This window comes from Neofelis nebulosa, chromosome 6 (assembly GCF_028018385.1).
Source record: "Neofelis nebulosa isolate mNeoNeb1 chromosome 6, mNeoNeb1.pri, whole genome shotgun sequence".
NCBI classification, from domain to species: domain Eukaryota; kingdom Metazoa; phylum Chordata; class Mammalia; order Carnivora; family Felidae; genus Neofelis; species Neofelis nebulosa.
Window position 1 is genome coordinate 87,439,404 of NC_080787.1, and position 20,884 is coordinate 87,460,287.

A 20,884-nucleotide genomic window follows, 5' to 3' on the forward strand; every position below is an offset into this window, starting at 1 on the left:
CTCCTATATTCCAGAATGCATTTTCTCTGGTTTTCTATGTTATTCATTGACCCAAGACTAAACAAAGTAAACTAAATAATAAACCTTCTGTAAGACCACAGAATTTGAGAGAAATAATACACATTTATTTCAACTGAGGTATGCATTATGCTGTGTTCTCATGAAATGTTGTTATATGGAAAAAATACCATGACGTATATATTCTATAGCACAGATTCTATAGCTTTTAACAAAGTTGACATCACAGATAGAAAGCAAAAAGTAATGTGCATAATTAATTAACTTGACCTAAACTAAAAGCTTTGCTTTTGCTACCAAATTTTTTAAAACCTCAAATTATATATGCATGTAACCTTCTATTTTCACATAACATTGCATGAATACCCTAATAAAGACATGCTTCCATAAACTAAATTTGTAGCATGTTTTGCAGAGGATGGGATAGCTTAAATTCTCTTCATTGTGAGGAAAATTAGAATAAAGAGGCTTTCTAAGATTTTCCTCTCTGATCCATGCATCAGATTTCTATACACATAGAGGAAAACATCAAATATACAGCTTGGTCAAATTTCTCCCATGAAAATAATATTGTTAGTTGCACAAAATAATATTGTGAATATGCACAATATCATCATAAATAACACAGCTTGTAGATTATAATTATAGTGACAATAATCTTAGAGGAAATGGCTAGAAATTGGATACATAAATAAAATCAAATTCAAAATTTTCAGGTATCATTGATTTGTATTATGATACTGCCTGCCAGAAATTAATGCCAATTATTTAAGCTTCCACTGGAAATATAAAAGATTAACCATATACTTGCCAAAGTTAGGACAATTAGAAATGTTCTCAAGTCATATCAATCATAACAAGATAAATCCTGTACATTAATTTCAGATTTCCTTCCTTCCTTATTTTTTCCTCACTTCACATCTTCCTTCTGCCTGTCCTTTATTTATTGAATACTTATCATGTTCAATGCACAGTGGGCACATACAAAGATGACTGAAGACGAGTAAAAAGCGGTATAATTTTAAGTGAAGTCTACAAAGTCCTAGTAAGAAATTGCAATATGACTCTAATTTAACTACGATAATGATATTTTTCCATATCTTTAAAGAATTATGAGCAAATATCTCTGTAAAGGACGGAAGAAACTAGTAACAGTAGCTACTCTATAAAAAGGCCCTGTGGGAGAGGAGCAAAGAGATGGCATTCATTCCAGATCTATGCACGTTAACCTATTCAAAAAATGCCTTAAACAAGCAGTACAAGCTTCTGACAGTGAATAATTGAACAGTATAAAAAAACTGTAATGTAGTTATAACTCAAATAGAAATATATTTGGATATGACACTGAATTTATGTAATTTCTGATTTATAGAATACAGTATAATACTAGCTTAAGGATGGATGTCTCAGGTTTTTATTATTTGGTTTGGTTTTGTAATGTAAGATAATATTTAAATATATAATTTGGAAGAAAAATAATCTTATAACAAAAATCACTTTCCCATATAAGATAAACATAAATATACTTCAAGACCTTCTAATTTTAGGGGTACCTGGGTGGCTCAGTCGGTTGGGCATCCAACTTCGGCTCAGGTCATGATCTCAGTTCATGGGTTTGAGCCCCGCGTCCGGCTCTGTGCTGACAGTCAGAGCCCGGAGCCTGCTTTCCATTCTGTGTCTCCCTCTCTCTCTGCCCCTCCCCCATTCATACTCTGTCTCTCTCTCCTTCAAAAATAAGTAAAAACATTAAAAAAAAAAAAGACCTTCTTATTTTATTTTTTTAAAAACTATTTATTTATTTTTTGGTAATCTCTACAGCAAATGTGGGGCTTGAACTCACAACTCCAAGATCATGAGTTGCACACTCTTCCACTGAGCCAGCCAGGCACCACAAGACCTTCTTACTTTAGAAAATGTTACCAGGCTCATAGAATTCTCTCTTTCTCAAGACATAGATATTAGTAACAAGGGTGAAATGGCTTTCATTTCATTAGAGGAGGGAAACAGAGAAACTGAAAGAAAGACACACAAAGTGACAAAGAGAGAATGGGAATATGACAATGAATAAATGTAAATAGTTATATATTATTTTCAGAGAAATAAATTCTATATCTGGAGCAGACTTCTGTCCAGGTTTTCTAATTATTAGCATATCATCTTGCTATATGCTATGAGAACAAAATATAACAAAGAGTCCTCCATACTCATATGATTTAAGGCTAATCATAGGGGCTAGCCATATACAACAAGAAATTAAATAGTGACATGAATATGAAATAAACAACAACAACAACAACTACATGCCTTGGCAGTGGGCAGTGTATGATTCAGTCTTTAAGAAAGGTGACAGACATTTATTGGAAGACTAAGGTGATACAAGAACTGAGCTAGTTGGGTACTATGGTCAGTAGTAGAAAACGCTAAGTAAGTTTTGGTTGTTAAGAAGCTCAGAAGCTGTAAAAGGAATTTCAAATAAGGATTAAAATCAGATTGCATATGATGATTCCCATAGGGAAAGGGCAAAGTACTTATAAGTATCCACAAGAAGAGATGATCAAACAGGGCATAAGTCATTTAATTTGCAATTGTAAGGAAAGGCAAAATTTCAAGGAGCTGAGACAGGAAGGTGGCACTGCAGGTAGAAGAAGGAAGTCAAGGTAAGTCCCAGGAGAGTGTCACTACCAGTAACTCCATCAGAATTTGGGAGACAGGTCATTGAAGAAGTCGGGAATGTGCAGGATTGAGATACAATAGGTAATTGTGAGAGGCCATGATAGCTTACGCTTTTTCCTGTTTATTTGGGGCCAAATGTTAAAATAATAGGGCATCATAAAAATATCTGTAGAATGACAGACCAGTTCCAGGCAGGGGAACAGGGGCTTTAAGTACAATAAATATGAGAGCAAATGTTAAAAAAGAATATTAGGGTCAAGTTGGAGGACTTAAATGCCAGGATAGGAAACAGGGAATTTTTTATTGGTAATAAGAAGCCTGAAATTTTCTGATTAATAAAGTAATACTATCTATGTTGTGCTTGACAAACGTACATCCTGTCTGCCACATAAAAAAAAAAAAAAAAAAAAAAAAAAAGAACCGGGATACAAAAGATATTGGCAGAGCAGATGATATATTTAGTGTACTGGGAAAGACAGAGATATTAAATATTTTGAAATTATAAACAAAAGAAAATGTTCAGATTTGTAGCACCTTTCAATATCCTGGAAGAATGTTTATTTTTATAAAAAGACTTTGTGATAGATTAACTGCCCATCTGTAAAGAGGTAGGGACTATATTGGTGAGAGGCAAGGATTCCAGAACCAGACCACCTTGGTCAACAGCAGGCTACCACTCCGAGGTCATGGATACTTAAACCACTTCTCACTGTGCTTTGGTTTCCTTACATAAAAATGTGTGTGTGTGTTTGCATGTATATATCATATGTATATGTAACCATACATATATGTATCTTGCATATATGTGCATCTTATATATATAATTTAGCGTAGGTATATAATGTAATACTTCAGTAGGAGTATTTTTTGTCCTTTAAACAGAGTGATAACAGTGCCTACCTACTGGATTAAATAAGTTAGTAAATCTTTCTCTGAAACTAAATGGATTAATACATGTGAAACACTTGAAACAAGCTCTTGCCATCTATTAACTAGAAAGCAAACAAAATCTATTACCTGTTTTTGTTGAATGCCTTGAATATACCCTTTAAATTATTTAAACTATGTCTTCTATTTACTACTGCTCTATCACCTGAGCCCTGTATTTTACACAGATGTTAATTTAATTTAAAAACCCATATATTCGGGGCAGCTGGGTGGCTCAGTCGGTTAAGCGTCCGACTTCAGCTCAGGTCACGATCTCACGGTCCATGAGTTTGAGCCCCGCGTCGGGCTCTGGGCTGATGGCTCAGAGCCTGGAGCCTGCTTCAGATTCTGTGTCTCCCTCTCTCTCTGCCCCTCCCCTGTTCATGCTCTGTCTCTCTCTGTCTCAAAAATAAATAAACGTTAAAAAAAAAAAAACCCATATATTCAAGACACAATTCAAAGTATTGTTGTATGAAATACCAGGTTACACATAACTTAAAACTGCTAAAAAAAAAAGTTAATGTGTCAAATAATTTAAAAATGCAGAAAGCAAAAGATCACCCAGGAACCCACCAATCTGACACATTGATTATGCTATTTATGCTTGTATCTATTTTTTACCCTATGCATATCTTGCATATTCTAAATGTCAGTGTCTACAAAATTTTACTCTTTATTTTTCATTCAAAATTATTAATAGAGAGTAATTTAAAATTCCTACATCACATTGCTGATATTTTAAGAACTAAGTTCAATCAAGGTGATGCACTTAACTTTGGACATTTAGGTTATTTCTAACTTCAAATCACATACATGGCTGGAGGAAGAAGAGGTTATGTAAAAGATTCTTTTCTTTCACTGAAATATCTCCTTCAGTAAATTACCAGGCATGAGATTACTGGCTTAAAGGATATTTAACTACTTGTGGCCTGTGAGATCTATTCTCATTCACTCATTGCCATGAGATTTCTTTACTTAGCAAACACCTTGTTGCATTATTAATAACAAGATAATAGCAAGCATTCATTGATTATTTGCTGTGTCCCAGATACTATTCTTAGGGTTTTTACGTGCATTATTTCATTCAATTCTAACAAGAACTCTATGCAGGAGGAACTATTTTTATTAGCCCCATTTTATACTTAAGGAAATTAAGGCTTACAGAGGTTGTCCTAGTTTACACACCTGGTATGTTGTAGAGCCAGAATTTGAAAACTCTGTGACTCTACATCTGAGCTATTAACCCTGTAGTATATCTCACTTTTCTGTATATATTTGATGATAAACACGATATATTATAAAGCCTCATTTGTTATCATGAAAAGGGATGGCACAAATTACATGCTACTTTTCTGTGGAAAAAACACATGGATTTCAAAAATATAATCAACACACACAGATTTTAATATTACCAATGCTTTCAAATTGAATAAATGTTTTAATTTATTCAATGATATATGTTATATGCCCATAAATTATACATTCATAAAATAATGACACACCTGTCAACGTATTAATATAAAATACCAAGAAGTAACTATGAGGGAAATTCCTTATAATAAAAATTAGAAATCTACAATTATTTGAATTCCCCTTTCCATTAGAATCATTAAAGGCAGTGCTTAAATTTTTGGGTTAATTTAGAAAATCAAAATTAAGCAATATAAAAATAATGCAAGTAGATTACATCACTATGATCTGATATAGGTGCCTGTAAACTGCATTAGATCCATTGATTTTTTACAATTAGGGTGACCGTGTAGTTGGTCATAGTTTATCATTTCATCACACTTTTGAAAGCAAAAGAGAAGCGGTGTTAATAGAACAATCATCCCGGGCAAACTAGACATATGGTCACCTTACTTAGAATAGTTCTACCATTTCTTTAGTAACTAAAATCCACTGGCTGAATCCCAGGACAAATTTTTAGTATGCAGCATGGTATAGCGGAAAAAAAAAAGCCTTGAACTGATAAACAGGATACTGGATTGTTACCCAATTTTCTCACATAGTAATATCCCTGAATTTCAGTTCCTTCATATGTTAAAAGAGAGAAAAAATAATACTTTCCACCACTCAGTAATGTGATAAGAGCTAAACAGTAAAATGAACATGATTGTTCATTGTAAACTGCCCATCACCCATACAAATCCAAGTTATAATACTACACTCCACACTTTGACAAATACTGTTCTACTTTTTAAATGAAATCAAATTATACAAAAGTTCCAAAAATTTCAAAATATGTTTCAGAATATAATTTATTAGTCTTCTGAATATATTTATATATGTAAAATATAATATAATCTTCTAGTTTGCATAGAGGTTGTGACAAGTCATGGTAAATTTCTTTTAAATGATTTTTTGACAATAAAAGCTTGCTGACCAACTGAAGAGATGTCTTCATAATAACATTATCACGAAGAATTAGAAGTTTTCCATATATTAGTATGATTGAGAAACAAGTGGTTCCCAAAATAGAGTTCTTTTTTTCAAAATCATGAAGAAGAAAAAAAAAGCTCTACATCAACAGATCCAAACTGTGATCAGTTTTCACAGTTGTTCGTACTGCAAATTTTACTCTAACAAATATCACCATGGACTTCCACTCTACCAAGTGCCTTGATAAACTTGCCTTTAAGTGGCTAACTACCTCATTTGGCTAGGGACCCACTAGCATCCTCTCCCAAACACTTCAGTTTTTCTCAATATGGAACTGGAATTTGTTTCCAAACTCTTAACAGGATCACTGAAAGGAAACAGGAGAAATACTATAAAGGCAGGCCTGGATTGAGTCCAGCGGCAAGTACTCTCACAGCAATGCACTGGAATTATGCCAAGAAGGGAAGTGTTTTTGCAAATGAACATAGTGGCATAGTTAAGTATAAGGTCTTTAATTCCTTTGTCAACATCACCAAGGTTAAAAATTAAGAAAGCTATGTGATAAACAATTTACTTGACTCACAACGGTGCGCACATACACTTTCAACTGAACCATAAGGAGGCATCTTAACTAATCACATTTTTTTAATGAACTCTTCATTTTAATACCTAATTCCACCTATTCCAATGCACGATTAATGTAGATGACAGTGAAGTAATTTTACTTTATTTCAATTACCTTCGTGTGGTTTGCAGGTGACAATGATTTTGTTACTCAAATGTGGCTCCAAGTCTTGAAACCAAAATAAATAAATATGAATAATTTTAATAGTACCACATTTAATGATATTATTTTGCCGATTTGGAAGAAATTGGAAGTGTTTTCGTCATGGTAAATGTCTTTATTGGAGTTAAAGACTTCTTTTCTTACTAAATCCTATATTCTTAAGTATAGAAATCAAACAGTTCCTGTTTGTTTTTCACAAATAAATGCATGCAGAAATCATTTGAGTTAAATTACACAAAATGATTCAAAAAATACAATAATTTTCTCCAAAAATCTTTAAGCCTTAAAAGAGCAGAACTATAATGTTGTTTCCTAGATTTTTCCTAGACAAATTTAATTGGGCATTTATATATGTATATTCCTGTTCTATTATGTTTCCCATTTTTAATTGCACAAAAGTTTATATTCCACTTTCACATCCATCATAATCTGTATAACTACTCAAAGTGGCTGCTTTTACAGCTAAACTACAATAATCTTAAATTTTCTTATTGAAGTTATTTTTAAGTAATTGTTGTTAACTTCCAGTCGATAAGAACACTGCCTTTCACTGAATTGATCAGTTTACTAGGAATATTTCTATAATTTCCCAGTGGTTAGCATTCCACCTACTAGTACTGACGAATCCTCATCAGTTTTTGATTTCCACATGCATGGAACCTGTAGAATGATCTCCTCAATAAGAAATTCTACCAGTGTAAGGGATAGGGAAAGAGGACAGATCATAAGACACTTTTGACTCCTTCAGGAGGGTATCAAAGGAAGTTGCTAAACTGATCTATAGGACCTGAACCTATAGCATCTGTTTGTTTTGCCTTGAGTTCACCTCACAATATCAGCTAGATCATGGATGATAATTGAGTGCTTGGGACCTTGGTGTTTTACATGTTAGCGATTAAGTATTTAACTCTCAATCAGGATAGAAAAATATATTTGCTCAGTTACTCCATCTAAATATTGTGTCCAAAGGAAATATAATGCGAGCTACATTGTAGCTCGCATGTGTGAAATTTTTTAATTTCTAGTAGTCACATTAAAAAAAGTAAAAAAGAAACAATTAAAATTAATTTTAATATTGCACTTTATTTAACCCAGTATATCTAAAGTATGATTCTTTCAATATGTAAGCAACATAAAAAATTACTAATGATACGTTACATTCTTTTTATTTTTTTATACTAAGCCTGTGAAAGCCAGGGTGCACTTTATACTTATAGCACATTTCAATTTAGAACAGCCATTTTTTAGACCCTGAAAGTCATGTGTGGCTGTACTGGACAACACAGATCTAAATATTTTTTAAACTATATTTCTTTAAATATTCTATTAGCATGAGAATTTTATGGGGAAATAATATAATTTATATACCAAATTATTAAGAGCAAGACATCTGAGTTCAGCAATGAAACAGAATATTTGCGAGGATTCTCCTTGGACTGTGTTAGAAGCCAGGTCAATATTGTTGCTAAAAGCTTAGGCTCTGGAATCAGAATGCCTTGAATTTGATTCTAAGCTAAGACAGATACTACCTCCTAAAGTATCTAACAAACAAGCAATTTACCCTTGATAGTGCCATTTTGTTTTTCTGTAAAACAGACATGATAATGAAATCTACCTCATTAAATGAACTAGTGTATACAAAGCACATGGAAGAGTGCCTGCACATAGCAAGTTACTACTGTTAGATCCAGTCCCCTCTAAATAAACTAGGATTTTCAATTATTAAAATTATGTTGTTGGCTTTGAAGTACAAAGAATATATAGAAAGTTATTTCTGGGTATGCACTATGTTTTCTAATTTATAAATTAAAAGATACATAAATAATATAACATTACTATAGAATATACTTAGGATATCCACAAACGGAAAAGTATCTGTCAATTTTGAAGGTCCATGTGACATAGTTTTAAGTAGAAAAATACTGGCCAATTATGATGACTACAAAATACTAAAGAAGAGAAAATCCAGTTTTACAAAACAAAGGAAAAGGTTCACTAATTTGTATGCTGTTATCATTTCAAAACATAAAAAACGTCCAACTGAGGTATTACAATAACTACAGCTTTACTTTGGCCCACTTCCACAAAAATGTGGTCCACTATAACATGACTTATCAAGAAAGTACTCGCTTTAATATTTAGTCCAAAAAAGAAACACGGCTTTGGCAGAAGTAACCTCGGAGATTTATCAAGTGAAATTTGAGGATTTTTGTAACAAAATTTTAGTATTTATAAAAAAAATATTCTGAAAGTTTAGAAATGTATTTGTAGGTGCCCTGCAAGTAGAGGTCTTGTTAGCAGCCCCCTTAACGTCCTTTCTTCTGCTACTCACAAGTTCGGACAATACAGACAGATTTCAGAATAGGAGCAATATCCTATCACTGAATCCTGATTAATATCACACCTCATTCTGCTCATTCTCCTCTCTTAAATCTCATAGAGCAACGTGCAACTGTTGGCTTCTAGGTCAAGCATAGGGCAAATTAAATCTTAGCAACAAATGCTATTATTGCCAATATTTATTGCATACCATTAGTGCAACTATCACTGTGGGGAATCACTGATAGTTCAGTAGTGACTTTGCTTAAGATCTGCTGAATCGGAAGGCTGGTGTGGCGCAAACTCACTTGTTTAAATAACTATTATCACTCACAAGCTCTGATATTGAAATAGAACAAAAGGCAAAGTGGAATTTTAATAACACATATTACTTACGTTCACAAGTGTCCCCTTTCTGCTGGTAGCCTGCTTTGCAGATACACTTTCCAATGGGCACTAACCATTCTCCTTCTGCACTGCAGTGCATCCTGGGGGAGTTTTCCGCCTCTTCCTCTGCACTGCTGACACATGTCCCTCGAACCTCGACTAAAGAGGAAAATTCTGAACCAGTCACTGTATCTGGAAAGATAGCTAAATTCTCAATAATGGACCAGCACTTCTTGTAGTATACTTTGACAGAAACCAAAGCTATGCAAGCCCCTACATCCTGAAAGGCAAGATAGAATCCCTTTTTGGACAAAGGTCCAATCTCTCTCACCTCAGTGTTAAGCTTCATCTTTCTTTCACCAAGGTCACCCTGGGTAAAACTTTCATCTGCAGCAATGGTGTCTATTTTTACATAGAGGTTTTCTCTTATATTCCTGCCAGTGTCGTAGTCTGTTTCATAATAGTACAAATTAAAGGTTTCCTTGCAAGTTCCCAGTACTCCAGGAAGACTGTTACAATCCCTCAGGGTAAATTTCAATTCTACAAAAATCCTTTGTGCATTGCCTTTCGAAATCCAGTTAGTCCGCAGCCAGTTGTTTTGGTTGGGCTCCATGACCTGGCACACCTGGTACGTTCGGATCGGGGTATAGTTCTCGTCCAAACCGCTGATTTCCTCCCACTGTAAAATGCATTTAAAAGGTGATCAGTCATTCAGCAAATAATAATAATAATAAATATAGCATTTTTATTTTGACAGTAAACCAGGAACCTTTAGCACAGCACAAATGGTGGTCTTTGAAAGAGTTAGGTAGATTCTGGCCCTGGCAAACACTGTAACCTGAGAATACAGGACTCTCCGCTCAGCTTCATCCGGTGGCTGAACATCGTTCAGGGTGCTTGCGTTGTTTGCACATACAATAAATATTTCATTTTGTTTAATATCTGCTTGCTGGTGCATTAGTGTTTCTTTTTCACGTGTTTGCTTATGTCTATAGTCTCCATTGAGATTATAATTTTTATAGACTAAGCGCACAACACAATTACTTAAATTACCATTTAATGCATATGCATATGGATACATGGCAGAATTTTTGAGAACTCAGTTGACATTTTAAGTGTTGATGTTAAACTTAGAGTACCTAAAAACACAGGGAAGAAAATGCCAAGAGTGCTCTGAAATGTAAAAGCATTCCACAACATGTTGATATTCATAATGTGAAATCTTCTACAATCTTTTCAAAATGAGATATAAGGCAGTAACATTTACATAGCTATTTATTTATTGCAGCGTTATATATAATATTGTACATATGCCACCCAACTATAAATAAGTAGTTAAAAAAGCATGATTCATCTTTATAAATAAATTGCTTTCAATAGACAATCAAATGTACATGGCAAATCAGCATGCTGGATCATACTTCAGTAATAGGCTTTATGACAGGAAAAATAGCACATTTAAAAATGTCCATTCATCTGCTGATGTAATATATACTACAGAAAATATATATTTTCATGAAAAGGGAAAATAATGAGTTTAGAAGAGTTTGCAACAATTTAAAGATTAGTAAGCCATGTATGATACTACCTATTTGCTGGTTAGCAAATAAATTCATTGCACTTAAAACAGTCTTAATAGTCTAAAATGACCATTTTACTATGTCCTTTGTTACCATTATTACAAAACTTACCACTTTATATTTAGGCTACCATAATAGTGAAATCATCATCTACCTGTTATCATTTCCCCACTATAAAATGCTAAATATGAAAATATGTTAGTATTCAAATCCAAAGTCACACAGCAATACACTTTTTAACCCATCGTTTCAAGTAAAGCAGATAGGAAAACAAACTAATAAGCATGCGGCAATGAATTTTATTTGTAAAACTTGATCAGAGAATCAATTTATTAAAATACTCTAAAATATTAATATCTACTTTTGAAACTGTTTTTCAGAAAACTATGACTGACAACAAAATACTGTAATTCAGAAATTTCTTATATGACATTATATATTTGCTACATTCTTATTATACATATCAAAGCTCCTCAAATGCAGCAAAGAACCCACTATCACGTGCAGGTTTTACTCAACACAACTTGAGTTTCTGACTGTTAATGATTGCATGTTTCCCTTTGTTTCAGTTAGCTGCTTATAATCTGTCTAAATGGCACTTAGCCAAATATACCTAAATTCACCCATTTGGATGGGTAGATTTTAGTCTCTTGGTTAGATCGAAATTATTAAAAGAAGTCACGCTAATAATGATATCTACCAAGAAATCAAAAGCTCCAAAGATAAATGTGCTCTTTTTAACAATTGCCCGGCTTGAAGAAACCAAGGCTAATTACTATAAAAGTATATATGTCTCAACGTTTCTTGTTTCTAACTTCAAGAACAATCATATTACTTTGTCGTATGTACGAAAAATCAATTTCACGACCTATGAAACCAAGTTAATTTTTATTTTTATTTAAAAATGTATTCCAGAGGGGAAAATTTCAGGACAACTATTGTATATATAGCAAATAGTGAGACCACACAAATGCATTTAACACAACTCCTGTTTTATTCTTTCACTTTTCTAAGAGACTACAATCATTTCTACAAATGACACCACTGGGAAAGAAGTCTTAATTCAGATACTGTGATTTTATGGTATACTCATGAAAGTATTTTCTAGAAACATACTTTAATAACACTTTATTTCCTGTTAGATATTTAATCATATGCAAGCCAATCCATTTCATATATAAAACACATCGTCAATCATCATTCCCTAATATTATCTATTGATTCCTACAGATATGTAGGGTTAACTGTTAAGATACTTTGGACTGATAAAACGCCCATTTGAGTCAAAGAGAACACAGTCATAATTTTTCATTTTGTATATTACATTGATGAAATACTATAATCACTACAATCCTACATCAGTTTACTTCTCCTTAGAGATAAAAACCATCTTCTATCTCTATTTGTTTTAATTGATGGATGGTAGAAAATGTGCTACATCTGTCATTGGTAAGAAAGGTGTTTCTTTTTTATTGTGAATGTCTTCCTATAATGTGTATTATTTTACTCATGGAAACTATTCCAGTTACAAGAAAAGTATGACATTCCTACCTTAAAGTCAGTGCACTTTTTATATTTAATCTGTAAAATATGTGTCACTTTTCATTCTTTAATCTGACCAATACAGATAACTGCAATATGATCTTAAACAATCTCTCAAATATTAATTGCTGAAAAATCTGAATAATTTAAGAATGGCATTGTTCACATTTTGCATTCTTAAACTGACTTCCAGTTCATGACATGTTGATTTTATGTTCTTCTTATACTCAAAAATCCCTTTTAGACTTTCATTCTTCTCTTTGCAAAATTTGTTACACTTTTTATATCCTCACTTATACTTCATGCTCTTTGACTCCAGATTTCTTACTGTACCAAAGACCAACTTAAGTAACAACGAGCTACATACTCTCATTTCTCAGAGCCTCTTCCTTCAATAAGGGATGAAGTATGTGTTCTCTCTCACAATTAAAATAAGACCTAAAGACAAAGACATTGAGCTAAATTTAAGTAATATACCTTTCCAGATATGTGAAATGCAACGGTCAGAATATTTTTAGGGTTTACTAATATTTTCATAGATTTTTATTGTACACCTTTTCCTCATATTTGTTATAGCAGATTTTTACTACAATATGTACACGCTTTGCCATCACTTCAGATTAATAACAGCAGAGAGCACATGATAAAAATTTGGATTTTTACACCAAATTCCAACATAAAATATTGAGCACATAACAGTTTTAGTTATCTTTTAAGGTATATTTTGAAAGATGCTAAAACTTTTTAAAAGAAGAAACAGATCACATACTGTTTTAAAGAACTACATACAACCTACCTAGTGATTATGCTAAGAAGTATAAAGCAACTAAAGAGATTTAAGTGAGTTTGCGAAAGAAACGTTCCCTGTAATTAGTTAGCATTTATAGCATGGAAACTGAGATATAATTCCTCTCACAATAAGAACTCAAAAGATTATGGGTATAAGATTTTTTTTTAATCCATTTCCCCAAGTACTAAGTAGACCTTCCCTACTGAAAGAACTCAATGTCTCATTGTAACACCACAAAATTTTGAACAAGATACTTGGAATTAAAACAGTGTAAATATGAAGAACATGAATAATTCCATTCAGGGGGAGAAGGGGAAGGTTGTGTTTCTTGATAAAATAAATGGTGATATGTATTCTATGAGGAGATGCACTTACCCCATTGGGTGGAGAAGAAATCCATTCCAACTCTGTTTGTTGTGCTTTAGAATCCAGCAGTAGTACTGAAAAAGAAAGTTTCATTTCCAAATGTTACATGAAAAATTTAAACGAATTTGTAAAAGTTATTAAAGTGAATCTAATGTTTATATAATTATCACTTATGATCTAAGATTTATAATGTTATCTATTTATAATGTTATCTATCTATAATGTTATCTAAATAACATTATTTATAACGTTATCTATGTGAATGAATGATGACCTGAATACCCACCTGATACCAGTATATCCCCCTTTCTTAGGGAGAAAAGATGTTACAACACCATTTTACGTTTGGGGTTTTTCAATTAAAATATTAAAACAAATCTAAAAACTGAAAAGCAGCATGAAAGTAAGGATAAAAAAATGATATGAGGTATATTGATTTCATAGTAATTACATATTATAAAGAATTTTATAAACCACTGAGCACTCCATATTTTGTCAGGTATATTGACATGGACATAATAAAATGTAATTCCTTATTAGCCCTCAGTCAGTCACTAATTTGTGATATTTGCCCAAAGTTTTTCCTCGTGCCTTGGAGAATTGGAGTTTGTTTTTCAAAAACTTTTCCACACACAGTGTCTTCTCTTAAGCCAAAATTAATATAACAGGAAACTGTATCAAGCAATGTCATCATGAGGAAAATAAATCGCCCATTATTCACAAGATATATTTCTGGGTTAGTCAAACATCTGTTTTCAATATTTCTATTTTTTTTTTAATTTCCAAATATTTCAAAGCATTAGCTAATTCTCAAAATGGTATATTTAAACTCTGACTTGACTTTATTCCTGACTTGACTTTTAAAAACAGTTGTATTCCACTTTCATATTATCAAAAAGCATAAACAATTCATTTAAATTTATATATGTGAAACAAGTGCTCCTGGTAGTATCAACATAAAGTAATGTATTAAAATGTTATATATTAATATATATATATCATACTTCCAATTCAATATGGTTTATTGCTTTTTAAGACAATTACCCTCCTAACGCATTCACTCTTTGCTCAAACTGATTCAGAGTTATGAGTTTTTACTGTTTAAAAATATTCCTGACTACAACATTTTAACAAATGTATCAATTTGTTCAGAAATAATACTGAATATAGTTCCAGGTTTGTAAATGTGCTTAACATCAACCTCAGCAAAATGTTAAAACTTAGAATTAAATAAAATACATGCTTATATGAACTTTTAAATAATCACTAGAGGGGGAAAAAAGTATATTTCAAAGGTAATGAAAATTTGCTACGCTAAGAAAACAAAGGAACACATTGACTATGTGCTCAACTCCTTCACTCTAGTCAAGGTTATTCTCTGCAACTGAAAACCGAAAGATACAGAGATACTTTTTTGCAAAAATGTTTTACACTTAAGACTCTTGGGAAGACCATGAAAGCACAAACGTCGGTCACAAACACTTGACTCTCTTTTAGATAAGGGGGGGAAAGAAACACACTTTCAAAATACCCAGTTGTATTTCGCACTTGGAACATCAATAAATCATTGGACTAGTAAATTTATATAAAGTATTTTTTAAAGTTTATTTTCTTTTTATCCTCAGCAACAGAGACGAAGCACAACCAAACATGGGCTCCGGGTTCCTTTTGAGATGATTTATTATCACTATTATTTTTGTCTTCTGCACTGACAAGAGACAAGTGGATTTTAAACCCAGGTGACCTTCGAGAGTCATTCTGGAGAGTGAAACAAGCAATGTGATGATTGTTTACTGCGGTTCTGTTACCCCTCAGCACAGCCTGCGGTGGGGACCGGGGACCACGGAGGGGTGGTGGCCGCAAACAAGTTAAGAGGGAAACAAACTAACAAATAAAAACAAAACCGAATCCAGCCCCTGAGCGCCTAATCAGAAGCAGCTCTAAAGTGATCAGTGTCTCGGTGTCGTCCGCTCTCTGGACAAACTCGCAAGTGCGCGCTTTTGCCTTCCAGCTCAGAGCACAGAGAGCCATCCTCCCCTCACGCCCACGGAGGCGTAGCCGGGCTGCTGACCCGGACGTGGGGCGCCCAGGCCCAGGCTCGGGGACTCCGCGCCCTGCCGCGCGGGGGATAAAAGCAAGGGGCAAGACGCAGGGCGCGCCCGGGCCAAGCCAGCCACCGGCCGCGCGGGCAGCGGCGGCGGCCGGGGCGGGGCCCCCGGCGGGGTGGGGCGGGGCAGGGGCTGCCAGACCGGCGCGCCCGCCGCGCGGAGCATCCATTACGTCTCCGCCAGACCCGGACACCCTAGGGAGCCGGTGGCGCCCTAGCTCCAGAAGGAGCCGGGAGGAGGAGAGAGGCTTTCGGGAAGCGTCTCCTCTGAGAGAGAGACGGCGGCGGCGGCATTTACGAAGAGGAAAAACAGCAGCTGCACTTCGCCTCCAAGCGTCAGACTCTGATTTATACATGCGCTCCCAGTAGCGGGAACCGACCACCCCAGAGAGTATGTTTGAGGAAAGTGGAGGAAGGAGGTCCCTCATCTTCCTCCAGCCACCCTCAGGCACCCCTGGGGAGGCCTGGCACCTGCGCGAGGCAGCTCCTAGCGCTCGCCCTGGGTGCCGCGGCGCCCCTCGGGGCTTGCTCGCTCCCACAACCGCAGCTCTCGATCGCCGCTGCGTGCTGGGAGCGTCACCACTGAGAAGCGGGGCGCACTCGCCCTCCCGCCCACCTTTTAAACCTCTCGCTTCTGCATTTAAAGAATTCAGCCTCCTAGAATCAGAATCCTCTTCACGTATCTTGCACCCAGAAGAGAAAAGCAAGCGAGCGAGACATTCTGGCTGCAGGAACCTCTCCCCCTAGTGATGCAGTTATTTATAGCTCAAACTCCTGCCGGGTCTGCGTGAGCTTGCGCGCCCGGCTTCGCCGCGGCGGTGCAAACTTTTCCTCGGGTCCCGCTATTCCGGAGCAATCAGTACAAGGTTCCAGGACTGAATGTTCCTAATCGCTAATGTCGTGCAAATAAAAACGTGCGTTTTGGTGTGTGTATGGGTGGGTGTTTCTGGCCGACGTCGCTTCCTAGGCTAACGCGTAACCGACAGCCAGAGTCATGTTTTTTTTCTGAAAATTTCTGTGAATGGGTTCAGCGTCAACACTGGTTGCAGATGTGGAAACTGGGGTCAGAAGGTCAGGCTGTCTCAAGAAGTAGGACAAGGCGTTGGGGTGGGGAGGTGTGGTTTAAGTGAAAGAAGAGGGGTGAGCGAAAAGAATGGAAAAAAAAAGGCAGCACTAAATCACTAAGTTTTCAGGGATAGACGAAGCAAGAACCAGTATCTAACACAAACCCCTCCCCCCCCCCCCCGCATCGCCACGATGACCTAAATCTGATAACGGATTCCTCCATTCTCCATACTTCGGGGACAAGTAATTATTAGTATTCTGCTTTTAAATATCGGGAAATCAACCTTAGATTTACAGTCTGGAAGACCAGGGAAGGGGGGCGGGGGAGGGAGATTGTGACATTGCTCAAGAAGCAAGACATTTCCATTGAGAGGATTTATTTTTCCCCAGCTCCAACTACAGGCACCGAAAGGTATTTTACCTTGTCAGTGGTTCAAAGGAGAAGAAAAATAAATAAATAAATAAATAAATAAATAAATAACCATATACAGGCGTATCTGGCCGCCCAAATGAAACCTGCTCTCTTCATCCAGAACTAGCCTTCAGGGTCCAGGTCCTTCGCAAGGTCTGACCGCTCCGACTCAACTGCCGGGCAGATGCTGGGGACTTCTAGTCGCCCAGGCGGCATCTTGTTAGTTGCACAGCCCCAGCCCGTCCCCTGCCTCCCCGGCCCGGCAGAGCCAGATGGGCTCGGGCTGTCCGCGCGGCCGCCAGGATCCGCGCGCCGCGCGCGCAGAATGGAGACGTCCCCGCCGCGGGGCGCGCACCGCTCTCTCGCTTCACCTCCGCGGCGTTATTGTTCCGCGCCGGCGGCCGAGCGCCAACCGCAGACCCGCGCCTCCTCCTCCGACGCAGTGAGCACTTCATTAGTAACCCGAGCGTTCGGAGCACACACAAGTCACGGCCCCTCTGGGAAGGCTCGGGACACCAGCCGCTCGCCGCCGGGCTGTCCAGGACACTAGAAGCTGCACTCCCCAGTCCCCGACTAACTCCGGCCGCAGCTTACCCCACCGGAGGCGAGCACCGAGAGGAGGAAGAGCAGAGCTCTGGAGGAAGAGATCTGACCCGCCTGGGATCCTAGAGGATGAGCTCGCTGGTCATCCCCCCACCACCCCACTCCACCCCGCCGCTCTGCGTTGCTGCTCACGCCCTCCGGACTGCCTGCGCCAGAAATCCCACTCCCGTCGGGCGGACGGCCCCGGGCGAGGGGCTGAAGGCGGTTCGGAGTGGCCCCGCTTGCCGCTCGCCGGCCGGGAGCAGCCGGAGCGGTGAGGGGGCGGGGAGCTGGCGGGGGAGGGTCGCCCCGCGCCGGAGGCGCGGCCGGCAGCCCCGCGGACGAGCCGGCTCATGCAGGTAGACAGCTAAATAAATAAGTCAGAACAAACTTTGCTTTCCCATCACCTTACCTTCCTTTGCAGCCTGCGCTTCCCCGGTGTGTGCAAAGCGGAGCAGCCAGATGTAGCATAAAATAATCCATGAAGGGTGCCGAGTTTGAAAAACCATGGTGCATGAGCAGGTTTTATTTTAGGTTTCAGTTGAGTCGTAGCTTTTTAAATGCTGTTTGCTCCGAAGTGGGTTCTTTTTTATTGCGCTTTTCGCATCGATTCTCCTGCTCGATCTCCGGCCGGCTGCTCCACGTTTAGCTTTTTTTTATTTTTTCGCCCTCCTGTTCGTTCGCACCGTGTTTGCTGCCTGCAAGTCTCCGACTGCAGACCGGCCGCTTGCTCCACACTCCAATAATATCAATTAGGGGGGAGGGGGCGGAGCTCCGAGCAGAGAGCCTCCGCCACTCGGGCTGACTGGCAGGCACAGCCGGCCTGCCAGGCGGCGATTCCCAGGGCCGAGGGGCGGGTCCTGGTGCAAAGGCCGCCCCGGCCGCGGGGGCGGGCTTCGGGGCGCGGGCCAATCGGCAGCGAGCGGAGTCAGGTTGCCGGTCCAGGATTCCCTCCAGGTTCTGAGCTCCCAGCTTTCTCTGGATGCTCTGAAAGGGAGGACGCGAAAGGCAGCCGAGGTGCGTGCTGCTGTGGGCACTCGGCTTTTTGCAATCACTGCTTTCGTGGAGCAGAATCAATCCGAGAATAACGCTCCCAACTTAGAGCCCTGTAACGTATAGCGGTACTCCTTGTGGTCTTTTAGAAACCGGAGGCAATGCAAGCCATCTCTCAGCTACCAAGCACGGAGCCAGGAAAGTGAAATAAGCTGTGCCTTTAAGTAAAGTGCCTTTTACTTTTTTGTTACTCAAAACCTCCCCGGGTCGGGTAACTTTGTTCTTTTCATTTCTTGAAGGGTTTATACGTCTGTTTTTCTGTTACTCAACAGCCGTCAGCTCTAGGCACCACCCGGCACAGTCCCTGGAAGAATAAAAGTATCCAAATGTATTATGTTCAAACAATGTTTCCAAGAGTTTGCAACAAGCTCTGGCAAAAGAAACAGAGGAAAAGGGAGTGGAGAAAGGAAGTCTTTTGTTTTAGGTGCCCTCCTCACCCCCGCCCATTCATCTCACAATAGTTTGTTTGGTGAAGTAGGACACTAAGAACCTTTAGAAGGTTCCGTATCACTTTTCTTATATGTTTTATCATTTTCTGAGGTTTTCCTTGGATTGCCCCATTTTGATCGTTTCCCATTTCGCTGCATAAATTACACTTAAATTTGAAGAATGTTACCACGTATTAAATTAATAAAGCAAGACCTCTTTCGCAAATTGGTACTTTCCAATAATTATTCAATTTTATGGTTATTATTATTCAATCTTTCAAGGGAAACTGCTTTCAAGGGAAAGTGAGAGTAAAAAGTACAACCAACATCCCCAGTTGAATTCATCCAACTAAAATAGCAAGGACGACATCGTAGAGAAACCCGTTCACCGTTAGGCAGTTTCTCAGACACTTCGCAATTCAAGGGGTGGGTGATATAAGAGGAAGAACTTTAAAAACTTAATTGCCAAATCATCAATTTCAAATGTCACGACAGAGTAACCTGATCACATGTTTAAGATGAGTTCAGTGTTCTTCTTGTCCTTTTAATCCTTTTTTAAAAATCTGTCATTCATGATTTGCCTTTATTTATGATAGGCACAAAGTTTGATCTCGCCTGAGACTCCAACTTTTCCTATTCTTTCTATACAGAAATATAAAGTAAATTGAGTTGTTTCTGGTATTATAGCAAAGACTTCTCAGAGGTGACACATCCCCAGATTTTTAAGTTTTATGTTTTGGTAAATTGTCTCCTGTAGTTTTAACTTGCCTAATGCAATTACAAAGAAGAAAGAAATGAAATTTCCTTCTCTAACTTCTCTTTGTTTCTGTAGTTTATTTCTTAAATGTTACTTGTTCCTAGCCATTATGCCTATTACATATTTTAGAAATTATATCTAAAAGCATCTTAAGTGCCCTTTAAAGGATGCATAGAAAATGTAAACTGCTATATATATTAACCTTGAAAAGAGACCAAAATAAAAAAAAAAAAATGTAGAGTGCACTTGTTACAGAGAAGATCAAATGGTATTTACACAAACATATGCTTTAAAGTAAAAATTGTAAGGTAAAACAATTAAAAACATAAATCTGTACACATACACTATAAAACTATTAATCTCAGAACCACAAAGCCACAAATATTAATCCACTTCTAATAATTAAAATAATTTTACAAGATCTCAGCACTTTCTCCAGGGTCTCATCCCCACTTCTTACAGTGACACCAAGGTAGCCTTTAAAGTTTAAAATATTCCTTTCATCTATTGAATGACTAATACTCAGTGATGTGAATACAAATAACTTTCCATTAAACCAGGAAACTAAAGAAGTAACATCCTTCACTCTGATGAGTGTAGGTGGTATAGGGAGTCCCCTTGTTGTGTCCCTTCTGTCTGTCAGACATAGGGGTATGTGCAGCTTCGCTTTTATTTTTAGAGACAAGAGGCTTCACATTAAATGCACATG

General features: G+C 37.4%; 1 protein-coding gene across 6 annotated transcripts in view; it reads right to left on the bottom strand.

The window, feature by feature from the left end:
- EPHA7 (EPH receptor A7) overlaps window positions 1-18,682 on the bottom strand; it is a 172,456-nt gene extending 153,774 nt beyond the window's left edge. For 3 of the 6 annotated variants that reach the window (XM_058734729.1, XM_058734728.1, XM_058734731.1), the window contains exons 1-3: window positions 18,350-18,682; window positions 13,781-13,845; window positions 9,503-10,172 (exon numbers count right to left, since the gene is read on the bottom strand). In XM_058734729.1, coding sequence (XP_058590712.1) covers window positions 9,503-10,172; window positions 13,781-13,845; window positions 18,350-18,446 — 832 coding nt within the window. In that variant the 5' untranslated portion in view covers window positions 18,447-18,682. The remainder of the gene's footprint in view (window positions 1-9,502; window positions 10,173-13,780; window positions 13,846-18,349) is intronic. The other 3 variants (XM_058734727.1, XM_058734726.1, XM_058734730.1) reach the window with 2 other exon arrangements.
- Between the last annotated feature and the right edge of the window lie 2,202 nt (window positions 18,683-20,884).